Genomic DNA, 22,224 nt, shown 5'->3' with positions numbered 1-22,224 from the left:
CACCAATAAGAATGGGCTCAGACTTAACAAAAAGGATGCACATATTAAAATATTAAGAACTGCACAAAAACACACAACTTGGAAATTATAAACACAAATGCATGGTAAGAGAAAGACCTAAAATGCACATTTTAAGCATTAAACCAGGACTTGAACAGGATACACTGATTCAAATATTAAAATAGGAACGACTTTGATTTTATTAAGAACAACACAAAAACACAACTTGGAAATTATAAACACTAACTCCAGGGTAGAGAGAAAAACAGGACTAAGCTATAATAACTTTAAGAACAGCACCAAAGCACAACTTGGAAATTATCGAAGAAGCACCGAAACGGGTACGAGTTTCCGGATACGATACTATCGGAAACGTGGAAACGGCAAATCTTAAATGTAATAGGAAATGGAAAAGTGAAGGAAACGCCAATTAAATATATATATTATATATATATATATTATATAATTAGGAAATAAATGAAACATAAACAAAGTACTAGTTTATGATAATCGAACATTATCAATCCAAAGGTTCAATTGTGTGAGAGACTGAATTGGGTCTGGGTCTCCTCCGAGCAGAAGAGGAACGACTGAACTACAATTGTGTGAGAGACGCGACCTCTCTCTCGATCTAGGTCTGTTGTTTTATTTTTATTTTTATTTTTTTTCAATTTTTGCAAGTAAAAAGTCAGTATTACCCCCACGTTTCCTATTTATTTACATTCTGGCGTTTCTACATTGGATACAGACGTTTCCAAATTCGGATACGCGTTTCCGAGAGTTTCTGACCCGTTTCCGCTTCCGAAACGGGTAATGCGGGCATTTTCGCGTTTCCGTGCATCATAGAAAATTATAAACACTGACTAAAGGGTAGAGAGAAAAAGAGGACTAAGCTATAATTCCTTGACTGTGCAGGGTTAAACCAGGACTTGAATAACACTAGGAATAATATAAATTGCATTTCTGTCAAGTATCTAAACAAACAAAAACAACAAAGTCCTTTTAGAAATAAAAAGGCAAGATCCATCTAAAAATTCATAACAAAAAAACCATCTATATACTCAAAAAACACCATACATACCTGTTCAGATGGAAGGTAGTCTTGGCCGAGCTCAGGCTCAGGCTCCCCAGTCAGACAAATAGGTCTACGCGGCACCCAGTTCCTCAAACTACCACTCCATGGAACTGGGATATTCTTATATCCCAGCTGCGCAGCAATCTGGAAGTTCAAAAAATTCAATGCAGAAAAGCTCAGATAAATAATATAAAACACACACAAAAATCCAGACACTTCTATTTCATATATTCCAGCAATAAAAACATATATCCTATTTCATGTATATCACCATAAAATATCAGATACTTCTATTTTATTTTAGTTCAAACTGATACTAATAGTTCATATATGCCAACAACAAATTCAAAGAACAAACGAAACACAGATCAGATACTTCTATTTTATTTTAAATTCAAGGAACAAATTACACACAGATCAGATACTTCTATTTTATTTTAAATTGAAAGAACAAATTACACATAGATCAAATACTTCTATTTTATTTTAAATCAAAGAACAAATTGAACATAGAATATCTGATAGTACCGATCCGGATGGCAAAAGATCCACAACCACAGGAGGCGAGGGGGAGGCTGCAGGAGCACGTGGGGTGGTCGAGGGAGAGGGAGCGCGTGTGACGGAGGGAGAGGGGGCGCTTGTGCCTGAGGGAAAGGGAGCGCGTGATCGAGAGGCCGAGGAAGCGCATGAGCCGGAGGCCGAGGAAGCGCGTGAAGTGCTGGGGCCATTATCGGATATGGGACGGCGCAAATGGGACAAGGGGGCGGGGAATAACGACCGCCTGAAAAGAAGGCTCGATCGGACTCACAGATGCCTCGATCGCAGAGCCAGAGTCAATTCCGGCTTCTGGCGCTCCGGCTTCTGGGAGTCCGATTCCGGCTTCTGGCGCTACTATCGAGGCTTCTGAGAGTCCGATCAAGGCTTCTGGCACTCCGATTCAGGCCAGATCAGAGCGCCAGAAGCCCGGACTCTCAGAAGCAGGAATCAGACTCTCAAAAGCCTCGATCGGAGTGCCAGAAGCCTCGATCGGAGTGCCAGAAGCCTCGATCGGAGTGCCAGAAGCCTCGATCGGAGTGCCAGAAGCCTGAATCGGAGCGCCAGAAGCCTCGATCGGAGCGCCAGAAGCCGGAATCGGAGCGCCAGAAGCCGGAATCGGACGCTTAAAGGCTGAACGCAGGACTTGGCAAGAGATTTCTTTTCTTTACCACTCATTTTGGGTCGGTAGGGTTTTGGAGGATGATTCTGAGGGTTGAAGTTGTGGAGGCTGTGATTTGGGATATTATGTTGGTGGTAGCAGATTGAAAAACGAAAAAAAAGAAAAACAAAAAAAAGGCCGGAACATTGAAGCCCAATTCCGTTAGACACACAAATCTGCGGAACAAAAAAACGCAGATCCGGAAAATAAAAATACCACACAAATTTGAACATAGCTTATGTCTAAGCTGGACTTTTATAACATCACCAACCCAATTGGCATCACAATCACAGCAAAGCTTCTTGTAGATGGGTGACAAAAGAAGGGAATTTGACTAACAAAGGGTTTGTTGATTGATTAAGAACAACAAAACCTTTCTTCATCCAATTCCCCTTTTGTTCAATTACAATAACAAAGTATTCACCTTTCATGCAGCAGATTGAAGAAGGGGGTTTTGGATAAATCATACAAATTGAACAAAAAGAAGGGAATTGGACCAACAAAGGATTTGTTGATTAACAACAAACCCTTTCTTCTTCCAACTCCCTCTTGTTCAATTAGAACCACCACTACTACAAAAATTGAATCAGACGACGGCTAAAAACCGTCGTCTGATATGGAGGCAAACCGTCGTATATCGAGGCGCCGTCTGATGAAGGTCGATTGTAGAGAACCGTCGTGTGAAGGGCTCGGCAGCATGGCAGCAGCATGTCGACAGCATGCCAGCAGCCTGTCGACAGCATTAGCTGTTGCGTGACTATTCTTCAGACGATGAGCGACTTTAGAAACTGTTGTGTGATTGCAACTCAGACGTCGTTTTATTTTATACCCGTTGTGTGACTTTCATTCAGACGACAGTTTTTATTTTTGGGTCATTGTGAATATTGTGCACATACAACAGTTTTTTTGTGGTTATTGTTGTCCTAATAGAATGATTCAATGCATTGTATTTGTTGAAACTGAAATAAAAATGATCAAATTAACAATAGCTGATCAATATATAGAAGAAATTGTTATATATAATCCACATCATGCACCAAAATAGATTGTGCAAAGGCAACCTTTCATCCACAAAAAGAGTACATATAATACTACTTTCATAGCAATATACATCCACAAATTTACTTAAGGAGTCTAGCTTTGCAAGCTTTATTGCTCTCATGGCCTCATTGGAGTCTAGCTTTGGAAGCTTGTGTAGGAGCTTTTGGCTCTCTTTCTGTAGTTCCAGCTGCATATAGATCAATAGTTCAGCGCGGGGCACACATGCCAGACCTGGTGCTTGCATGATTCCATAGTAAACGCTTGTTAGTCCATAAATTACTAGCATCATGATTGTGAACAGCGTAACTGCAAAATAACTTATTTTCAATCACAACATCGGACACATACAAGCTATACGTATCAACATACACAATTAACCTTTGCTGGCACGAGTACCACCGTTCCATCTTTTTGAAGGAACAATGGTCTTTCAAACTATTGGACATGAATTTAGATTAAGAAAAGCATAACAAGTGCAAATCACATTCCACAAACTATCGAAATAGCAACAAACAAGGAATGGAAACTGATCTAACCTACAATTTCCAGCAATAGCAGCGAGGCCATCAGTGGTAAAGCTTTCATAGCTAACAATAACCAAAGACTAAACAACTCGAGGAATGAAAACTGACCTTACCTTGTTTGAGCATATTTCTCAGACTCCATCAGAAACTAGGCATACATCCAATGCAGACATTTCTAAGCTGTCCATCTTGGTTTAAGACTAAATATTACCAAGCTATATGGTGGGGCAAGGTTTCTTAAGGCACTAGCCAGTTGTTCATTGGATGAAAACCTACTGAAGATGTTGAGATACAATGAAGTTGGCTGTTACAACTTACAACTCAGTATTTCAAATAATGACTTCTGAATTATGATTGCAAAACAAAATGAGATCAGAAATTGGCCCAATTGTAATTCCATAACATGTGACAAGTGAAATAGGGGACATATCTGGTAATGAACCGAAGCAAGAAAAGCATTTAATGGAATTTTGTTTTTTAACAAAAGCAAGCATTTAATGGAAGGAAAGATACAGATTCTAACCACTTTTGTCCTATTAGGTCTTTTGGCATATTTGATATTGTAAATGAAGTTATTTTTACTTTTTCTTCCATGTTCTCACATGAATTTGTTACCTGGTTGATGAAACAAATCAGTCTGGAGGGGATACTTGTCATGTTTATTATCCTAGAGAAAAAGACATTGGAGCAACAGAAAACATCATAGGGATGCAAGAAATACTTACACAAATGAGCAACCAGACCTTCGGTGCCTTTTCTGCTTAACTATATCCTTCCTTCTTGGAGGTTGAAGAACAGCCTTGATGGCAGTGTCAAACACCGCTTTGACATTCTAATCAATCAAGTAGAGTTCATCACTCAGTAGTCTTATCAAACAAGAACTTGACACTATTTAACAGTTTTAGATTCGAGAATATCCTTTAAAAAGATTAGACATGAAATAACCCCAGAACTTAGGTTTTAACTCTACCTGTTGGGTCTTAGAGCTGCATTCAATATAAGCTGCGGCTCCTATTTGCTTTCTTAACTCCTCTCCCTGTATACCAAGCATAATGAGCTTCTTATGCTACGCTTTTATGAAAATACAATACGAAAATGAACCAATACACACAAATCAGTACCTGAGCAGAAGTTATGATGTTCGATCCCATATGATCAGCTAGATAGTGCATGTCCTCACGAAGATCTAATACAAAGAAAATATAAGCTTGGCAATAAGAATATGAATTCTAAATGCATTACTTGTTGGGAAAAAAATTTGCAAAAGTTAAATTGTTGCCTACCAAGCTTTGTCCCAACAAGGACAATTGGAACATTAGGCGCAAATCGGCGAAGTTCTGGCATCCACTGAGAAGCACATTACAATGGACGAAGTTAGTCAGTGAACATCAAACTAAAACCAGAAGAACACAATTCAATAATTGATTTAAAATGATGCATTTCCCCCATTTGAAAACTCCTAAATTGCAGAGCAAAAGTAAAGTAGTTTGAAATGAAATGGCTTTACTTTTTTTACAGCTTGATCCAAGATCATATAAAGCGCAGTGAACCTTTTAAAGGAAAAGTGCAGTGAAAAGAAAAGAAAAGATATTGGCCATGAAGTCAGTACCTTCTTAAGAACATTCTCATAGCTAGCTCTACTAATTAGAGAGAAAGCCAACACAAATATATCTGCACCTCTGTAACTTAGTGGCCTCAACCTGCTGTAGTCCTCCTGACCTTTAAACCAAACACATATAATTAGTCAAAACCGAAAAAATTAGCCGAAACACCAACTCCAAATCTTGAAGACAAGAATAAGCACTACAGAAGAAAGAACCAAAATACCTGCAGTGTCCCATAGCCCCAAATTGACAATATTTCCATCCACAGCCACATTTGCACTAAAATTGTCAAACACTGTGGGTATATAATCCTGCCACATAACAAAGAACAGAGATTTACAGAGATTACTAAATTACGAGCCCAATCTCAACATTCATTACATACAGTAAAATTAACTTTTCACCTTCTTTGTGGTTTTTAGCTCAATGTATACAGTAAAACTTCAGTACCCAAGACAAATAAGCAAAAAGAGAGAAGAAATTTGAATTAAAAAACAAACCACTTTGGGAGTTGAGGCAAACCCAAAACAGAAATCTCATGAAATATCCATAAATGCAAGAATTAAAGAAAGAAAGAGAATTTCTTAGATGGGTATTTAAGGACTCACAGTAGGAAACTTGTTGCTGGTGTAGCAAATTAGCATGCAGGTCTTCCCTACAGCTCCATCCCCAACAGTAACACATTTAATGAACTTTGAAGCACTCATTCTTTCAACCCCACAAATTCAAAACAGTAGCTCTTTAGCTAAAAGCACTGGGACTTGTATAATCTTCAATAAAAGTTATGTCCTTTAAGGAAACCCAGAAGAGGAGACCCCAGTATTAACCGTCCAGTTGTGTCCTTTAATGTACACAACTGTATACATTACTCGCATACATTTGACACCCTGGTATTAACCGTCCAGTTCTCAACAATCTCATCCCCAAACTTGTCATCAACACTAGTTTTTTTAACTATACACAACTGTATCACCAATTACAGATGAAACCCACAATTCGTAAGATCTGAGTAACTGTGTTTATCCTCTCCATGACACAATATTCAACAGCCTGAACTGAGATACACACACGCGCACACACACTAGAGATTAGGGAGAGCAGAGAGGGAAAAACGCAACCAGACCAATCAAAACGCAAATTCAAGACGAATTGAAGAAAACCAAACCCTAAAGATCGGATTTTGAAACTGAACAGATTAGGGGAATCGAAAATTGGGAGAAAGATGAAGTAGATGACCTGATCGGAGACCCCAGAGAGCACCTCTGTTTCGAGGAATTGAGCCAAGCTCTCGTCCTCGTCCTTGATATCGTCATGCCGGTACCGGCGGGAGATTGAAAAACCAAAGCAAATTTCAATCAGAGAATGGGTGGTGAATCTGATTATGTGCAGATTATCAAATGTATCCAAGCTCGTATCTACAAATAACAACAATCCCAAAATCATTGACAAACCGAAACCAACCTCAAAATCCCAAAATTTAGAAAATCAAAAAGTTAGGTCATAATGGAAAAGAAGAGAAATTGGATGAACAGTTTACCGGTTACTGCTAGAAACTAAAGGCTCGATTTGAACGAAGAGAGTCATCTTTGGGGCCGGAAAGACTTCTTGCAGATTAGGTTGATGTGGAAACTGGTTTGGTTGTCGGAGAGAGGTCTCAATATGCTGGATTTGGGGTGTATAGGTGTAGAAGATAGAGGGAGAGAGGAGAGAGGTCTAGGTTATGGGGAGATGCTGTCGAGAGAGTGAGGGTTTGGCTATAGGTTTTGGTTTTGGTTTTGGGGAGACGATGTCGAGAGTGAGGAGCTTTGGGTCTGTGTCGAGAGAGAGAGAGTGAGGCGCTGTCGGAAGTTGAGGAAGGAGCTGTGGGTTTTTTTGTTATTTTTTTGTTTAAGTGTAGGGTTTCAACTTTCAAGCCCAGCCTATATCAATTTGAACAAGGACTCACACAACAGAATTTAATAAAAACGTGGTATGAATGCAGCCATTTAAATTTTAGGCTTGTCTCTTAACTGTGAATTGGACTTCCCTCGAGGGGTTGGAGAAAGATATGGTGGGAAATTTCCCTCCTTTATGTCAGACATATTCATTAGACCACAGTTTTATTGTTTATCGTCGTATGACTAATACATGTTGGGGAAAATTTAGGGCTTCAGGTGAGTTTGGCACCACATAATATGGTGGGAAACTTGGCGCTCAATTTTTTGTAGGGTCATACAACGGTTTTGTCCTTATATGTCTTCTAAACTAATTCATAATTCCATATTAGACGACGGATTTTTTAAAACCAACGTCCAAAAAAATAAAAATCAATCAGACGACGGAAAACTACAATGCGTCGTCTGAGAGGCGTCGTCTGATTCAATTTTTGTAGTAGTGCACCACCATCAAATTTTCTGGTCTCTAGATATTGAAAGATGGGGGGAGAGAGAAAAGAAGAGATTATGTGCTTGAGGCTTTGGACAGTGTAATTTATTTATATCGGTATAACAAGACCCCATAGGTTGTCAGAGTACAATTACAAAACTAACCCTAGCACATAGAACTCTACTTGGTACTCTGCTTCTCCCCAGATTTGGCCGACCAGCCTAGACCAATAAAAACAGCGAGCGGCTAAAAGATATCACAACTTGGACCAATCAAAAGAGCGAGTACCGTTTGGGAATAAGAACACGTGGACCAATTAAAAAGGCGATTGCAAATGAGCGCAAACGCAGACGATACCTCAGTCCTAGGAGAAGCCTCATTCAACTTCGTAACTTAAAGAACGGCACTTGAAATTTTTTTTGTCAAGAATCAAACTTGAATCTGAAAGGGAACTTCAAATCCAGATCAAAAACAAAAGGGTTTGACTCAAATCACGTATTTCAATCCATTGTGCGGCATCTGAGGATTTGTCCCGGTTATTTACTGAGGCTTATTTACGTGCATTTGGATTTGGTGGATTAGTATGATAAAGTCCGAGTCTTTTAGCTATATCATGTAATATCGAATTCATAAAACTTTGGGTTTATTTTTCAAGAGACAAAAGGATATCAAAGGTTTCAGAATGTTGTAACATTAAGAATAGGGATATACTGCTTGTTTATATAATCCACTCTAATGTGACAACCCTTACATTTTTCTTAAGATGGTAAAATAAACGTCCTCCTTAACACAATTTACTCTTTTTTATATATACCTTATGCTATTATCTATTTTTAGGTTCCTTTGATGGAATGTTTTCTGAAAACCAAGTGATTTCGAATTGTATTTGCCACAGTTTAGGCTGAAAACCTTGTAACTTTAGATGCCAAAGTTTGTAAATAGTCATTTAATTTTCTATATATACTACCCATTTTACCGTGCATTCTGTGAATCTGTGATCTTTGTCCCTACTTGTGCTGGCCTTTTCATAGTCATTTGCTAGACTTCATGAATATATTGTTTTACGTACTTGCTACTGCGGAACTTCAGTGCATAAAGATCTAACTTCCTTGCTGCTATCCATCTGCTTCATGTCAATTGGGTAACATAGGATTGTTACTCTAAGTCCTACTTTCCCCAGTTACATAGCCTTTGTCATTTTAACCTTTCCTGTGTCAGTTCCAAGCGCACACCAACTTGGAGCACGATTATAGTGATGAGAATAGTCCACTCATGACCTTGTTTCTCTCAAGCACCGGTGGGTGCATCTTCATCTGTACTGATGAATAGCACTGATTGCATAGCAAAACAAGATATGAATTGTATGACCTGATTAACCTTGTGGAATACTAATTGCACCCAAACTTCAAACACACTTTTAGGCCTTCATTCACCTAGGAATGTTCTGTCGACTGCCATCAAGCCATATTTTATAACATGGCACTAGTTGGAAGCTTGTCCTTACTAACTTAATTGTAATTTGCTTTTGTTAACGTTAGAGATTGAGCGGGATCTCTTTGTTAGCTTTAGAGAGAGAGAGAGAGAGTGACACAAGCGAAGTATAGTGGTTCACCTCCCGCCTTAGCGGGAGACTACGTCCACTTGAAAGCTTAACTAGTGTGTGTTGAGCCTTGCGGCCTAACATAATTACAAAGTGTGTTGTAGGATGGTGTTTAAGTGGGAGGAGGCATTCCTTTTATAAGTGAAGGAAGCCATCTCCTTTACATGGTTTCCGATGTGGGACAAGCAAAGATAACTATTCTAGTGTAGAAAGCCTAGTTTGTGAGGCAACTTGGCAAGGCCGGAAAGGTGGCTTCCCGGCGACGGATTTGCGACTTCCGGATACCGTAGCGTAGCTTGAACATAGGGCTACAAGATGCAAGTAGCGGTTGGGCCTCACCATGGCTTGTGGGTGTCCCAAAGAAGGTGTTAATTATGCTTGGTGAGATAGCAAACTAGTCATGCTAGTAGGTATCTACAGCTTTTTAAAAGGTTTAGATCATCACCCAATTTATTTCCATGTTCCAAATCGATGGTTGGTTATTAAAACCTGTAGCTAGTTATTTACGGTTGGAAGGGAAACCAAATAAGATCAGTAGCTATCTTATTCAGCTAGTCATTCTCTGTGGTATAGTTTATCAAAGACTCGTCAAGTCAGTTGATCTGGGAAACCAGAACAGTTAACATTTGAAACCAGAAACCACTAGAACTCTGTTCTATATAGCTACTGCTGTAGTTTCCTAGAGGCCAGAAGTCTAGAACTCAGTTTCTTCCTTTTCCCAACGTTTTATGGATTCCTTGTAATCTAACCTTACTTCTTGTGGTCAGGGCCGGCCCTGTGAGTATAGAGGCTCAAGGCGGGAAAAAATTTGAGGCCCCAAAATAAATGCTCAAACATTACAAAAGAAAACAATATCCCAATTTCAAAGTATCACTGAAATATGACTCGTCTTGCATTTTTAGATGCAAAGGTACTAATCAAATTTACATAATCAAGTTTTCCAACAATATCTTTTTCAATAGATATCATAGCCAAACCACTCAATCTCTCTTGTGACATAGTAGACCGAAGGTAAGATTTGATCAATTTCAACTTTGAAAAACTTCTTTCTGCAGAGGCAATTGTGACTGGCATAGTTAGCAAAATCCTATAAGCAATCCAAGCATTTGGATAACAGCCATCAACTTCTTTTATATAATTCAACACATCAATAGCTCTTTTTGTTTCATTGGGTAAATCTTCACTCAACATTCGTAAGTCATGATATAGATCATCTTCATTAAGATCAGAAATCTCGCCATGCTTCAATAAATTTGTAAGGTTAGCACAAAAACTCTTCAAACTATCTCTATCTGCAGACCTTAACTTGTCCAAATCAAACAAAAGCCCAAAATTCTCTTCAAAAGTCTTAAATTGCTCGAACCTGGTTTAGAAAAAAAGAAGAAGATGAAGTTCAATAAACTATATAAACATGTCACACCTAAAACAACGGCTTCTCTGCTTGGATTCTCTTTGCTATAATCTGCTTAGATATCATTAAGTTGGATAAATCAAGTGGTAGGTACAGAGTTGTTCAATTTGAAGAAACTCACAACTATGATATTGTAATACAAGAGTGTGCTCACAGTTACTTGGTCAGTGACATGGTCAGTTACGTGACCAGTTACATGACCAGTTACAGTTACTTGGTCAGTGACATGGTCAGTTACGTGACCAGTTACTTGGTCAGTTACGTGACCAGTTACTTGGTCAGTGACATGGTCAGTTACAGTTACTTGGTCAGTGACATGGTCAGTTACGTGACCAGTTACTTGGTCAGTGACATGACCAGTTAGTTGGTCAGTGACATGGTCAGTTACGTGACTAGTTACATGATCATCAGCTTGCTCAAAACATCATGCTCATTAACTAATTTCATAATTACATGTTTCAAACCAAAATTGAAAAGGAATGGAATACAAGAGGCCAAGAGCATCAAAAACACAAATAGAGAACGAAAAAACCAAAATTTCTTCATAATCGAAAAAAAAAACCTTCAAAGATCTTACCTTTTTGCGTTTTTGGAAGATAAAATCAACTCTTCAATCTCTTGAATTTACTTTTTCATCTGATCCTCTCAATCACAATTGGATTTTCGATAGCCACCGAGGAAACCTTCTGAGATGTTCAATCACAATTGGATTTTTGTCTTGGATTGAGAAAGAGCTTCAAAAACTTGAACTTAGAAAGAGGAAAATCATCTCCTCTCTGCTGCTTTGCGTCTCAATCTGATGGAACTATGGAAGTATTGAAAACAGAGGGCCATGTTGTGTGTACGAAGACACAAAGTGGTTTAGATTGATTTTTTTTTTTATCTGCAGGCCTACACAATAAAATTTTTTGAGGCCCCTAAAATATGAGGCCCTAGGCTTGGGCCTGCTTCGCCTAGCCTCAGGGCCGGCACTGCTTGTGGTGTGGTCTTTTCTGTTACTAGTTGGTATCCAAAGTCCAAAGAGATGGCGAATGGAGAAATTTGAATTGCTTGATCCATTGTTTACTTTTCCTAGTGATCCACATATACACATTGGGAACTCGATCTCCTGTGGAACGGGTCAAGCTGCTTTATTAACGTGGCCATATGGGACGTGACTGAGATCTTATTGGCTATTATCATTGATACAGTTACAAGGGACTTTATGAGCTTATTCCTGCAACCAAATCAGTAGTTGAGAATTTGGGGAAAGAGAGACTTGATAGATTGGGTTTTTGCAGCGGTTATTAGACATACCCGCATCCTGTGTGTATGGAGAGGTTTGATCACTTATCCAGTGATGCCGAAGAAGAAGAACGAGTTCATCTTGATCGTTAATGGATCACGATTACTTGCCCTGCTAACACCATTATTAGGGAAGATTGCATTGTCACATGGTCCTCTGTGCCAAGCTACCAATACCCAATGCCAATGGCGGAAGTGAGCAAGCCACCAAACCCTAACCTTAGTTGCATTGGCCTATGTATGCTGCTCATCGATCAAAACCCCTAATTGATTTTCTGCATGCCAAGAGGTTCTGTCTCCTTGGTAAGTTGCTATAATCATCAGATATTAGTCATATTACTATACTGTTTCATTGGAAGGATTTCACTTCTTTTTTTCGTCGAGAATTGTAACTAGCTAGCTGGTTAATACTATTTTTGAAAGTAGAAAATATAAACTAATGTCTAGTATTCTTTGATAAAAAAAAAAATTGAATTTAAGTAAAAATGTAATTAGAAAAAAATATATATCAAATGAACAGTTATTATTAAACTGAATGTAAACAATAAGATGGAATTTTATTATGTAGCCGTTTGAAAATTGTAAATATGACTGTCTGTCACGGTTGCTGGTTCTTCATTGCAGCCTTCTACTTGGTTGACTGACACTCATATTACTATTGATTTGGGTTCTCAATCAAGCTTAGGAATATCATGGCACAGGTTTGTCTATAGACCATATTGGTTATGCTATTATATCCTCTAACACCACAAAATTTCACCTTAATGATGTCCTTCGTTGCTTAATTAATGCCTCTGCCAATTGACTATATGTAATAAGTTTTCTATAGATAATATCGCTATTTTATATTTGAGGTATTTTTTTTTTTTTTTTTTAATCCCCACCCCTCCCCACCCATGATGGGGCTCGAACTCCTGACCTCCCAAATGAGAGTTCAGAGCCTTACCACCCCACCAACACACACACACTTATAACTAATTAACCCTTATTGTTTTTAGGGGAAATTACTATTCACACCCTGTACTTTGGGTGAGTCGACAGTTTAGTCCCTAACATTTCAATTTTAACAAATAACTCCCCAAACATTCAAATTTCACACAGTTTGGTCTAAAATGACCATTTTACCCCTCGGTTCTTTTTTTTTTTTTTAATTCTTCTCTCTTTTTTTTGTTATTTTTTCTGCTTCCCCCTCTCTCTCAACAACCACACCAGAACCTTCACTAAACCAACAATGGCGTCTTCTTCTTCTTCTTCCTATTGCACCCGCTGGCACGCCATACTCTACTCCACCATGGCCGTCATACTCGCCGCCATCACAATCTCCATAACCCTCCGCACTGACCCCACCGCCCAAACCCCTAAATCCGCCACACCCATCAGCCAAAGTTGCGACCACCAACAACAATTGCCACCTATTTCACCAAGCAACATTTACAGAAGTAAAAAACAAGATTGAGCACAAAAACTTGCAGATGACAATCATATACATCATTACCTCCACCCCACTGCGGTAGGCCATTGCAACTTCTCTCGCAATCAGCATTGTTATCTGTGCAATCACAAAACACATATCGACACTCATTCAATGGAACTAACACAACAAAACAGACTATTAACAATGATTGTGCATATTTCACTCGACGAATTAATGGAAGTGCATACAACCTTTGGGTCAATGTTGTTAGCAGCAGTGCCAGCTAGAGCAGCACCACTGACTTTGAACACCACTCTTCGCCATTTAAGCCTAATTTTCGGATGCTTATTTATCTGAGTTCAGGACTAGTAATTGCACTTGCATTTCTGCGAAAAACAAACAGAGGGTGACCAACTGTACTGCACCATCACCAAACAGAAAGCACCAAAAAAAGAAAAAACATCAAAAAATTTCAAACCTCTTTGATTTCTGAGGCGTGGCACCGGAGGAAGTAATGCCTCTGTCATCATCAGAGGTGGCCTTCACCGGAAGCGAATTGTCGACGATCTGCTCCATTATCTTGAACCAAGGCCAATGACTCGGTGAATTTCCAGAATTGGTCATCCTGTGCCTCTTGAGCTTGTACCTCTTCTTCAAATTATCGACCTTGTTGTTACACTGCTCGACGCTCTTGGTTTTCCTCGGACATCTGGCTCACGATCACGGCCACCTCCTCCCAATCCCGACTTCTCAGATTTCCCTAATTCAGCTGCGTGAACTTGTCCATGTACGCATCGAGAAGGCAAGCGATCGCGCCGTCGCTCCACTCCTCGCGATCCTTCCGGTACTCTCCGGCCGCCACGACCGAGGATTTCGATCTCCTGATGATGGTGTACGAACCTCCTCCTCCTCCTTATCCACCGTCGGCTCCATCGCTGAGCTCATCGGACTGGTCCTTTATCTTCGACGCGACATTGTTCTGATCTATGCGGTTGTCGAAGGGTTATTTTTTTTGCTATGCTTCCATGGCGTCAAGTTGGTGGCGGGACGACAAGGGAGGCTACGCGAGTTGGCGAGAGAAGAGAGAGAGTGTGAGAGAGAGAGAGAGAGAGAGTGAGAGGGAAGCAGAAAAAATAACCAAAAAAAATAAGAGAGAAGATTTTTTTTTTTAATAAAAAATTGAGGGGTAAAATGGTCTTTTTAGACCAAACTGTGTGAAATTTGAATATTTGGGGAGTTATTTGTTAAAATTGAAATGTTAGAAACTAAACTGTCGTCTGTCGACGCACCCCAAAGTACAGGGTGTGAACAGTAATTTGCCTTTGTTTTTATGTGAAGGATCTAAATAATTTGGGTGTTCTCAATCAAGCTCAGGAATATCACGGTCAAGTACGTGTTGGCGGCGTTGATCATGGCACATGTTTGCCTATAGATCATATTGGTTATGCTATTTTATCCTCTAACACCAAAAAACTTCACCTTAATGATGTCCTTCATTGCTCAATTGCCTCGGCCAATTTACTCTCTGTTAATAAGTTCTCTATTGATAATGATTGCTATTTTATATTTCACCCTGATTGTTTTCATATGAAGGATCTAAAATCGGGGAGGAATCTTTTGACTGGGAAGAGTAGCAATGGTCTATATCCTATTTCTCTGCCGTCGTTAAAAAATTTTGGCTTGCAAGTTTGCTCATGTCGGTGTTTGTGTGTTGGCTCCCATTTGACATTCACGCCTTGGTCATCCATCTAGTCTAGTCTTGAGTCATTTATTTTCAAATAAGGAGCTTCCTGTCCAGGGCTCCCAAGCTATGTCATTTTGTCATTCATGTTTGTTGGGTAAAAGCCCTAAATTACTGTTCAAAATTTCAAATTATCTGAGTCTGTCTCTTCTCTTCCTTTACAACGACTTGTACACTCCGATGTATGGAGTTCTCCTGTTCCATCTGACTACCATTGATTTATGCATATCGGTGAGCATGCTGAGCTTGGTTTCCTCTACTTCTAAGAAACTCGTACTTCAGTATGTGGTATTATATACAACTGGATGTTTACTCTTCAGACTTAAGCATGTTGTTTGATTTCCTAGCACCAACTGGTAACAATCTGCAGTCAGTATTCTAACTCTAGAACAGCCCAAAATGGCATTGGCTAAAGCTTCAGCAAATAATGTTGTGCACTTTGTATAAATCTCTCTCCCTAGAATATCCCAATGGATGCTTGACACTATTAAACATGGCCAAATGATGAAGGTAAACTGAGTTCTATAAAATATCAATACATACCATTGTGAACATATGTTGTTTCAACTCTTAATCTTTGGAATCATGATAGGTAAGGATAATATGGTCAGTGAAAACCTTGGTTACCACTGTGTCTGTTGAAAAAAAATAATAATAATAAATAAATCCAAATTTTAGCATGCATGATATAGTGCTCAACCATCAAATTACATCTAAGAAATTATGTCCAATAACAAATTAAAAAAATACAATCCGATATCAGGTATAATTACTGTAAATTGCAATGTGATTGTATACTAGAAATATAATTAGTACTATCAAAGTAATATATATATATATATATATATATATGTGTGTGTGTGTGTGTGTGTGTGTGTGTGTGACTGCCCTCAAACCTATGTTAGCAATGACAATATCTTCTAGTAACCCTGGCATCTTCCCATAAAGCAGCATTTCTGTTATTCCAAAGAGCCCACAGAAACATCATAAACTTCTCAAATTGCTGCAATGATACTCTAGAAGCACAATCTAGCATCCATTTTGTTTATGCCCAAAAGTATTTTTGGGCTGTGTCCTAGGAAAGATTAACACCGCTGACCGATACCAACGGCTCAAACTGAGAGCCCTTGGCAAATACCGTGCAAAGGCCCAGACGAATCCCATGTTCTAGAGGACCACCCCGGGTTCTGAAAGTACAGCGAAGTTTCGTCCCGCGGTGAAAAGGAAATGCTAGGCATGCTAAGGGATACAGTTAGCTTTGCAGAAAAACTCGATCAGGTCAGGTCAAGGAACACCTCCGATGACTGCACTGCTGGCACGCCCGCGCAATCACATTCCACAGAAAAGAGACTGTTGACCAGCCCAACAAAACTGGAGCGAAACACATTTTTGGAAAACAAAGATAGGAGTGACCGGGCAAGTAAGTTGCAAGGACACTGATTCCCAACAGTTCTCTAGCTACCGGACAGTCTGCCAAAACATGGCTTACTGATTCAATAGGGCAATCATAGAGAAGACGAGAAGTTTCCCCTTCATAGCCATTAGCTAGCAATCGCTCCCTAGTAGGAACTAGGAAGAATGTTTTAACAAGCACGCCAAAGACTGATAGCCACCTTCTTTGGTACTTTTGCTTTCCATGTAACCTTTCCATAACTTTTGAAAACCATCTGTAGGCGGGCGGTGAAAATTTGATAACAAATAATAATATAAATTAATTAATTAAAGACTATGGGCGGGTGTAGACATGGCTTACAGGGTTACGCTGGGTGGAAATGTTATGGGCTATGGGCTTAAATGGATCGGCCATTTTTTATTTTTTTTATCTTAACTTAGAAACGGCCTGGTCATAAGGAAAGTACATCTCCTCACGTGGACCAACATATCTCCTAAATTATCGTCTATATAAGTGCCCTTTTGGTCCCTCTGGGCCAATTCCAAGTTGTTCCTCAACTTTGATAGTCCTAATGGAGTCTCGTCTCTGTCGGAGTGAAATCCTTGTCTCAGATGGATTAGAATTGAGGGTTTCTCCTCAACTTTCCCAATCCTAATCGAATTGAGGATTTCCAAATAACCAAATCCTGTCCTAGACGGAGTAGAATTCAGTGTTCTTCCTCAAATTATACATACACACACAGAAGCCTCGATCTTTAGGGATAGAGATTCAAAACCGATTATGTTGAGATATCACTATGCGTATCTTCACGATGCGGTGCAAAAACCAGAAGGCAACCTCAGAGGGTCTTTGGAGGAGGACAAGCTTCCCATCAGATTGCAGTTCTAAAAGAGTACAAGACAATTGCACATCGCACCGTAGGATAGATGATGTTCGCTTACCAGCTATTGTCGAAAGCTCTACTTTACTAGAGGAAAGAGATATTTGGGTAAAGTTTTCTCATATCAAGCAGCAATTATCCAACAACTACGACAGAAATAGGGAGTATGAAGCGCTCATCTCCGAGTCTCTTTCGAGTATGGGTGTGCCCCAAGATGAGAATCTTACTGCTGTTCACATCCTATTCCAGGCGGTTGAGGCCACCGGCGACCCTGAGCTCCCTGTTGTACTGGCTGTGTGGGACATCACTTACCTTGGTAGAGGTGGAGGTGGAGGTGGAGGTGGATGTAAGCCCTATTCGATTCCTGCGAGTAGATCATCAATCCAGGGTTTGGAGCAAGTGACACTCGATAGTGATATTATCACATACTCGCCCTCCTGTGCTATTTGTTTGGAGGATTTTGATCTTCTTTATCAACAAGAACCGATAACTGGGTGATAGGAGCATTTTAATGCGACGTTTTAACTGTTATTTCCCTATATTTTCTGCGTTATTTCCTTAATAAAACTCTGTTTAGGAAAGTTTCCATTCTTCGATTGGGAAAGTTCCTAATTGTAGAAAGTTTCCGTTTTGTAGTTTCTATTTTTCATTTTTAGAAAGTTTCCCATTTTAGTTTAGGAAAGTTTCCATTTCTTATTTTAGAAAACTTCTATTTTCAGGTCTTTGGAATAAATAAGCTGAATTGAGTTCATAAATGGGAAGAGAAGCTTCATGAAGATGACATGGCAAGAAGGTGACAACGTGGGAATTAAAGATGATTGATTGAGGATTTCAATGAGAGATTTTCTTGGGAGACTTTTATGGAAAGAAATATTGTTGGAGGAATAATTTGGTGTGATTGCCAACGTGAAAATCAGAAATAATCAAGGAGATAACGCCAAGAGAGATTCAAGGGAGATATTTATGGAAGGAAAATATGTGTGCACCAAGGAAAAGCTCAAAACGTGTCTAGGTACATCCCTAAATTCCCTAAAGGAATGTTGGCCGAAATTCATGAAGAAAATCAGAATAATTTCAAGGAAATTTGGCAATTAAATATTAGGGAGGTATTTTAGAGAATTTTGATTGGTTGGAACACATCACAAAGCTTACTTGGCGAATTCTCATTGGTTGAAGTGATGTGGAAATTTCTGATTGCATGGAGAACCCTAGCCGTGCCCCTATATATACTCCTTCATATTTGACGTGAAGGAGGTTCCACACCTTCGAAAATTTCAGAAAATACCTAGCATAGCCGTGAGCTTTTCTCATCCTCTCTCCATCCTCTAGTCATCTCCACGGGTTCAAGCAAGGCCAAAGGAAGAAGAAGAAGCCGTGAGCATCACCATCCATCCCCATCCTTGAAGCTTGCTTTCGAGTTTCAAGAGACCACAACGTTAATCATTCATCTTCATCTTCCATCCACGGTGTAATTCGACCTCTCCTTTGTAAACATTGTTTTGAATTCGTTGGTTATGTACTAGTTGACGTTTATGTTTGAACAAAATTTTCAATTCTGAAATTTTATATGATTGAATGAAATTTTCAGATTCTATTATTGTAATTCGAGAGTTTCTTATGTGAGTTTGTTTAATTAAATTTGCTTTATAGATATCTTTTGTATTTTAATCTTATGTGGTTCGAAACACTTAGGGTTTTGATATGAATGGTGCTAGATTTAAGAACATGAAATCAACTTTTTGTTTTGTGTAACTTGAATCGAAGTAGTAAAGGTTTTGGAAAAAAACCGAATTTAATTAAAGAGGATTGCAATTAGGTAGACTTTTTCATACTAAGTTGCACACTTGAGTTGATAGCCTTTCTATGTGTTTCATGTGTTAAACATGTCATAATTGACTAGCTTTCTAGGGCTTGATTACATGTTTGATATGATTAATCTTTGTGCTTTCACTTAGGTTAATTAGCATTGAAAAGTAAAAAATGAGAAATTATTTGCTTTCGAATATTTCACATGATCAACTCCTTTCTCATGACTTAGATGAACAATATTAGGGTTTAATTGAATTTGATCATAGTTTCGGTTTTGATCTTTGTTCTCTCATTCCATTCGTGTAATTATGTTTTTAGTTTTCTTTGTTTTCTTTACTTGGTTTATTTCCGAAAACCAAAACCTAAATTCCCCCTTAATTTCGTAATTATGTTTATACTTTATTTTATTTTTGTAAATAATATACTTTGTGTCTTTATTAATTGTTTAATTGTCCTACATTGACAGGTGTACCTTCAATCCCCGGATTAGATCGATCCCTACTTACTTATGCTACTAATGATATTTTTATGGTTAAATTATGCGCTTCCTTTTAGCTGCATCACTGGGTTGCCCTGCCGACACCATTTTCATGTACATTGCATTGTTCAGTGCCTGTAGATCAGCCACATGTGTCCACTCTGCCGATACCCAATGCCAATAGAAGAAGATTAAGCCCTGCTCAACCTGCCAAGATCAAGAGGTGCTTGCTGCTGTGTTATCAATTACTAGTCTTGTAAATTTATATTTATATATATATATATATATATATATATATATATGGTTGCTACTGAACTAAAATGTATTATCTTTTATTTACTTTGTTTCGAGCTATGTATGTGGGAGTCTCCACTCTGCTCGGTGTATTTGTAATAAATTTGCCCTTTGTATGCTATGCAATTTGACATTAATATATTGGGTTTAGTTATGATTCTTTGCTGTCTATTTGCAATCTCTTTTGTTGAAAGCGTTGTATTTCTTCCCTTCCCTGTAGCTTTGTTTGCTATAATTCTAATAAACTCGAACTTCATTATGTGGTCTTCTATACAACTGGATGTTTACTCTTCAGACTTAAGCTTGTTTTTTTATTTCCTAGCACCAACTGGTGGCATTTGAATATAGTTATTATGATCTGTTTGCTTTCTTAATTTCAACCAGATTGCATTGCCTCTTTGCAAGGTCCAAGCAAAGAAGGAAACAATCTGCAGTGTCAGTATTCTAACTCTACAACTGTCATATACATACCATTCTGAACATATGTCGTTTCAACTCTTAATCATTGAAATCATGATGGTAAGGATAATATGCTCAGTGAAAACCTTGGTTACCACTGTATATTCCATCTTGTTATCTTAAAAAGGGAACATCAGTCGTTGTATGCATGGTAACATGTTTCTCATTTGGCAAATTGGTTAGGATTAGAATAGGACCAGAAATCATCCTCATTTGGCATACTGCACAAAATTGCGTGCAGATATGTTGGTCCAGAATCCTTATTTATGTTGCTGTCGCAATCGTCAAATTGGATTGGATATGGAAATATGATTTTGCACTCATGCATACCTATCCTAAATCTCTAATTCTGTCTATAAATAAGTCTGTTCCCTTTCAAAAAAAAAGTCTGTTCTGTTCTTATGTTCACTTTACTGTTCATCTTTGGTGAAGATATTACTTTACTTATGGCCGGGATTCAGAATCTGATTTCTTTCAATCCCAAGTGACCAGTCGGCTCAGTGGCGGAACCAGGATCAAATTCCTGTCTAGGCTAATTAGAAGGGCACAATAATTTTTTTTTTTTTTTTTTTTGTGGTTTGGAACCCAAAACATGATCAGAAGCCAAGATCACAACTTGATTTTTTTACCCAATAATTTATACAATCATGAATCATCATAGATTCATAGCCTCACTGCACCTATCCACAATCCACCGACCATCAGAGTATCAGACCATGAGTCCATGATCAACAAGACAACAAAGACATCAGTCGGTAATTCTAACTAAATTCGCATTCATCAATCATCAATTCATCATCTAACTACAAATCCACCGACTGAGTGACTGACCTTCACCCAGTGACCGACTCACCGTCACCGACCATGAATCCATGATCAAGAATCAAGAATTCAAGATCCTCAACTCCTCAGCTAACATGGAATCTCTCTCTATCTCAGTCGCTCTGTCTCTATGTCTCTCTCTCCCCCCCCCCCCCAAATCTCAACTCATACACAAAAGCCCAACAGCCCCAAGTCCCCAACTCACAACCAGTGGTAGCAAACTAGCAAACAGAATCGATATTCGGCAAAAGGAGATATGGGATTTCTTTGAGGAAAGTCAGGAAACCCCATTGGGAAAAACAGAGCAGCAAGAAGAAGTGAAGAACACAGGAGATCGATAGAGGCATAGAGCTTCATACCTTGTTTCAATCGATAACCTTCATAACCTCCATCGAAATTTCGAAACTCTAGAGGTCTAGAGTACGGGACTGGGAGCTGGGAGCTGCTGTGCCGCTGCGGGAGCTGGGAATACGGGACTTCGATCTACATGTAATTTTTTTTTTCTTTGGGCTGGTATGGGTTGGAGGTTGAGATATCTATATACTTAAGGGTTTTTAGCCCAAAATGTTGTCTAGGCTTGAGCCCATATAGCCCACCACGTGCTTCCGCCACTGAGTCGGCTGCTGCAGTTTTATGGTTTCTGCTATTTATATTTTTCTTGTAATATTAAAATACATGTATGACTATCAATAAATGAGTTTCAGTAGTTTAGTAAGTAAATGACTTCTCAGATGGGGAAATATGTTCTACTTTGTTTCTCTTTTAATTAGTTCCAACCCTGGAATAATCAATAGTTAGCTATCAGGATAAAATGCCAAAGTGAAAAAGACAAATCC

The 22,224-nt window shown here is 38.9% G+C and overlaps 2 protein-coding genes and 2 long non-coding RNA genes across 4 annotated transcripts; 2 read left to right on the top strand and 2 right to left on the bottom strand.

Moving 5' to 3' along the window:
* Positions 1 to 4,422: 4,422 nt before the first annotated feature.
* LOC112190115 (rac-like GTP-binding protein ARAC7) lies at positions 4,423 to 6,247 on the bottom strand. Its single transcript, XM_024329537.2, has 7 exons — positions 6,048 to 6,247; positions 5,663 to 5,750; positions 5,445 to 5,554; positions 5,119 to 5,182; positions 4,957 to 5,021; positions 4,806 to 4,871; positions 4,423 to 4,667 (listed from the first exon to the last, which is right to left on the bottom strand). Exons 1-7 carry the CDS (start codon positions 6,144 to 6,146, stop codon positions 4,557 to 4,559), a joined length of 603 nt encoding a protein of 200 aa, XP_024185305.1. The 5' UTR covers positions 6,147 to 6,247; the 3' UTR covers positions 4,423 to 4,556.
* Positions 6,248 to 12,009: 5,762 nt separating this feature from the next.
* LOC121051393 lies at positions 12,010 to 15,305 on the top strand. Its single transcript, XR_005805569.1, has 3 exons — positions 12,010 to 12,401; positions 12,723 to 12,799; positions 15,106 to 15,305. It is a non-coding gene; the product is annotated as an uncharacterized LOC121051393 (long non-coding RNA).
* Positions 13,422 to 14,578, bottom strand: LOC121051392. The gene is made up of 4 exons (XR_005805568.1): positions 13,991 to 14,578; positions 13,764 to 13,898; positions 13,594 to 13,647; positions 13,422 to 13,510 (listed from the first exon to the last, which is right to left on the bottom strand). It is a non-coding gene; the product is annotated as an uncharacterized LOC121051392 (long non-coding RNA).
* A 2,152-nt stretch (positions 15,306 to 17,457) lies between the features above and the next one.
* LOC112185308 lies at positions 17,458 to 20,264 on the top strand. Its single transcript, XM_024323548.2, has 2 exons — positions 17,458 to 18,020; positions 19,903 to 20,264. Exons 1-2 carry the CDS (start codon positions 17,458 to 17,460, stop codon positions 19,952 to 19,954), a joined length of 615 nt encoding a protein of 204 aa, XP_024179316.1. The 3' UTR covers positions 19,955 to 20,264.
* Positions 20,265 to 22,224: the final 1,960 nt, after the last annotated feature.

The sequence above is a fragment of the Rosa chinensis genome, chromosome 2 (assembly GCF_002994745.2).
Source record: "Rosa chinensis cultivar Old Blush chromosome 2, RchiOBHm-V2, whole genome shotgun sequence".
Lineage (NCBI taxonomy): Eukaryota > Viridiplantae > Streptophyta > Magnoliopsida > Rosales > Rosaceae > Rosa > Rosa chinensis.
The sequence above is the reverse complement of the archived record's forward strand: the minus strand, read 5'-3'. Positions and strand labels throughout refer to the sequence as shown.

Coding starts and splice junctions, on each gene's coding strand:
- LOC112190115 (XM_024329537.2), bottom strand. CDS start 6,146: ATGAGTGCTTCAAAGTTCATTAAATGTGTTACTGTTGGGGATGGAGCT. Junction 5,751..6,047: donor CCAGCAACAAGTTTCCTACT/GTGAGTCCTTAA, acceptor GTTATGTGGCAG/GATTATATACCCACAGTGTT. Junction 5,555..5,662: donor GGGGCTATGGGACACTGCAG/GTATTTTGGTTC, acceptor TTTGGTTTAAAG/GTCAGGAGGACTACAGCAGG.
- LOC112185308 (XM_024323548.2), top strand. CDS start 17,458: ATGCGGTGCAAAAACCAGAAGGCAACCTCAGAGGGTCTTTGGAGGAGG. Junction 18,021..19,902: donor CAACAAGAACCGATAACTGG/GTGATAGGAGCA, acceptor CTGCATCACTGG/GTTGCCCTGCCGACACCATT.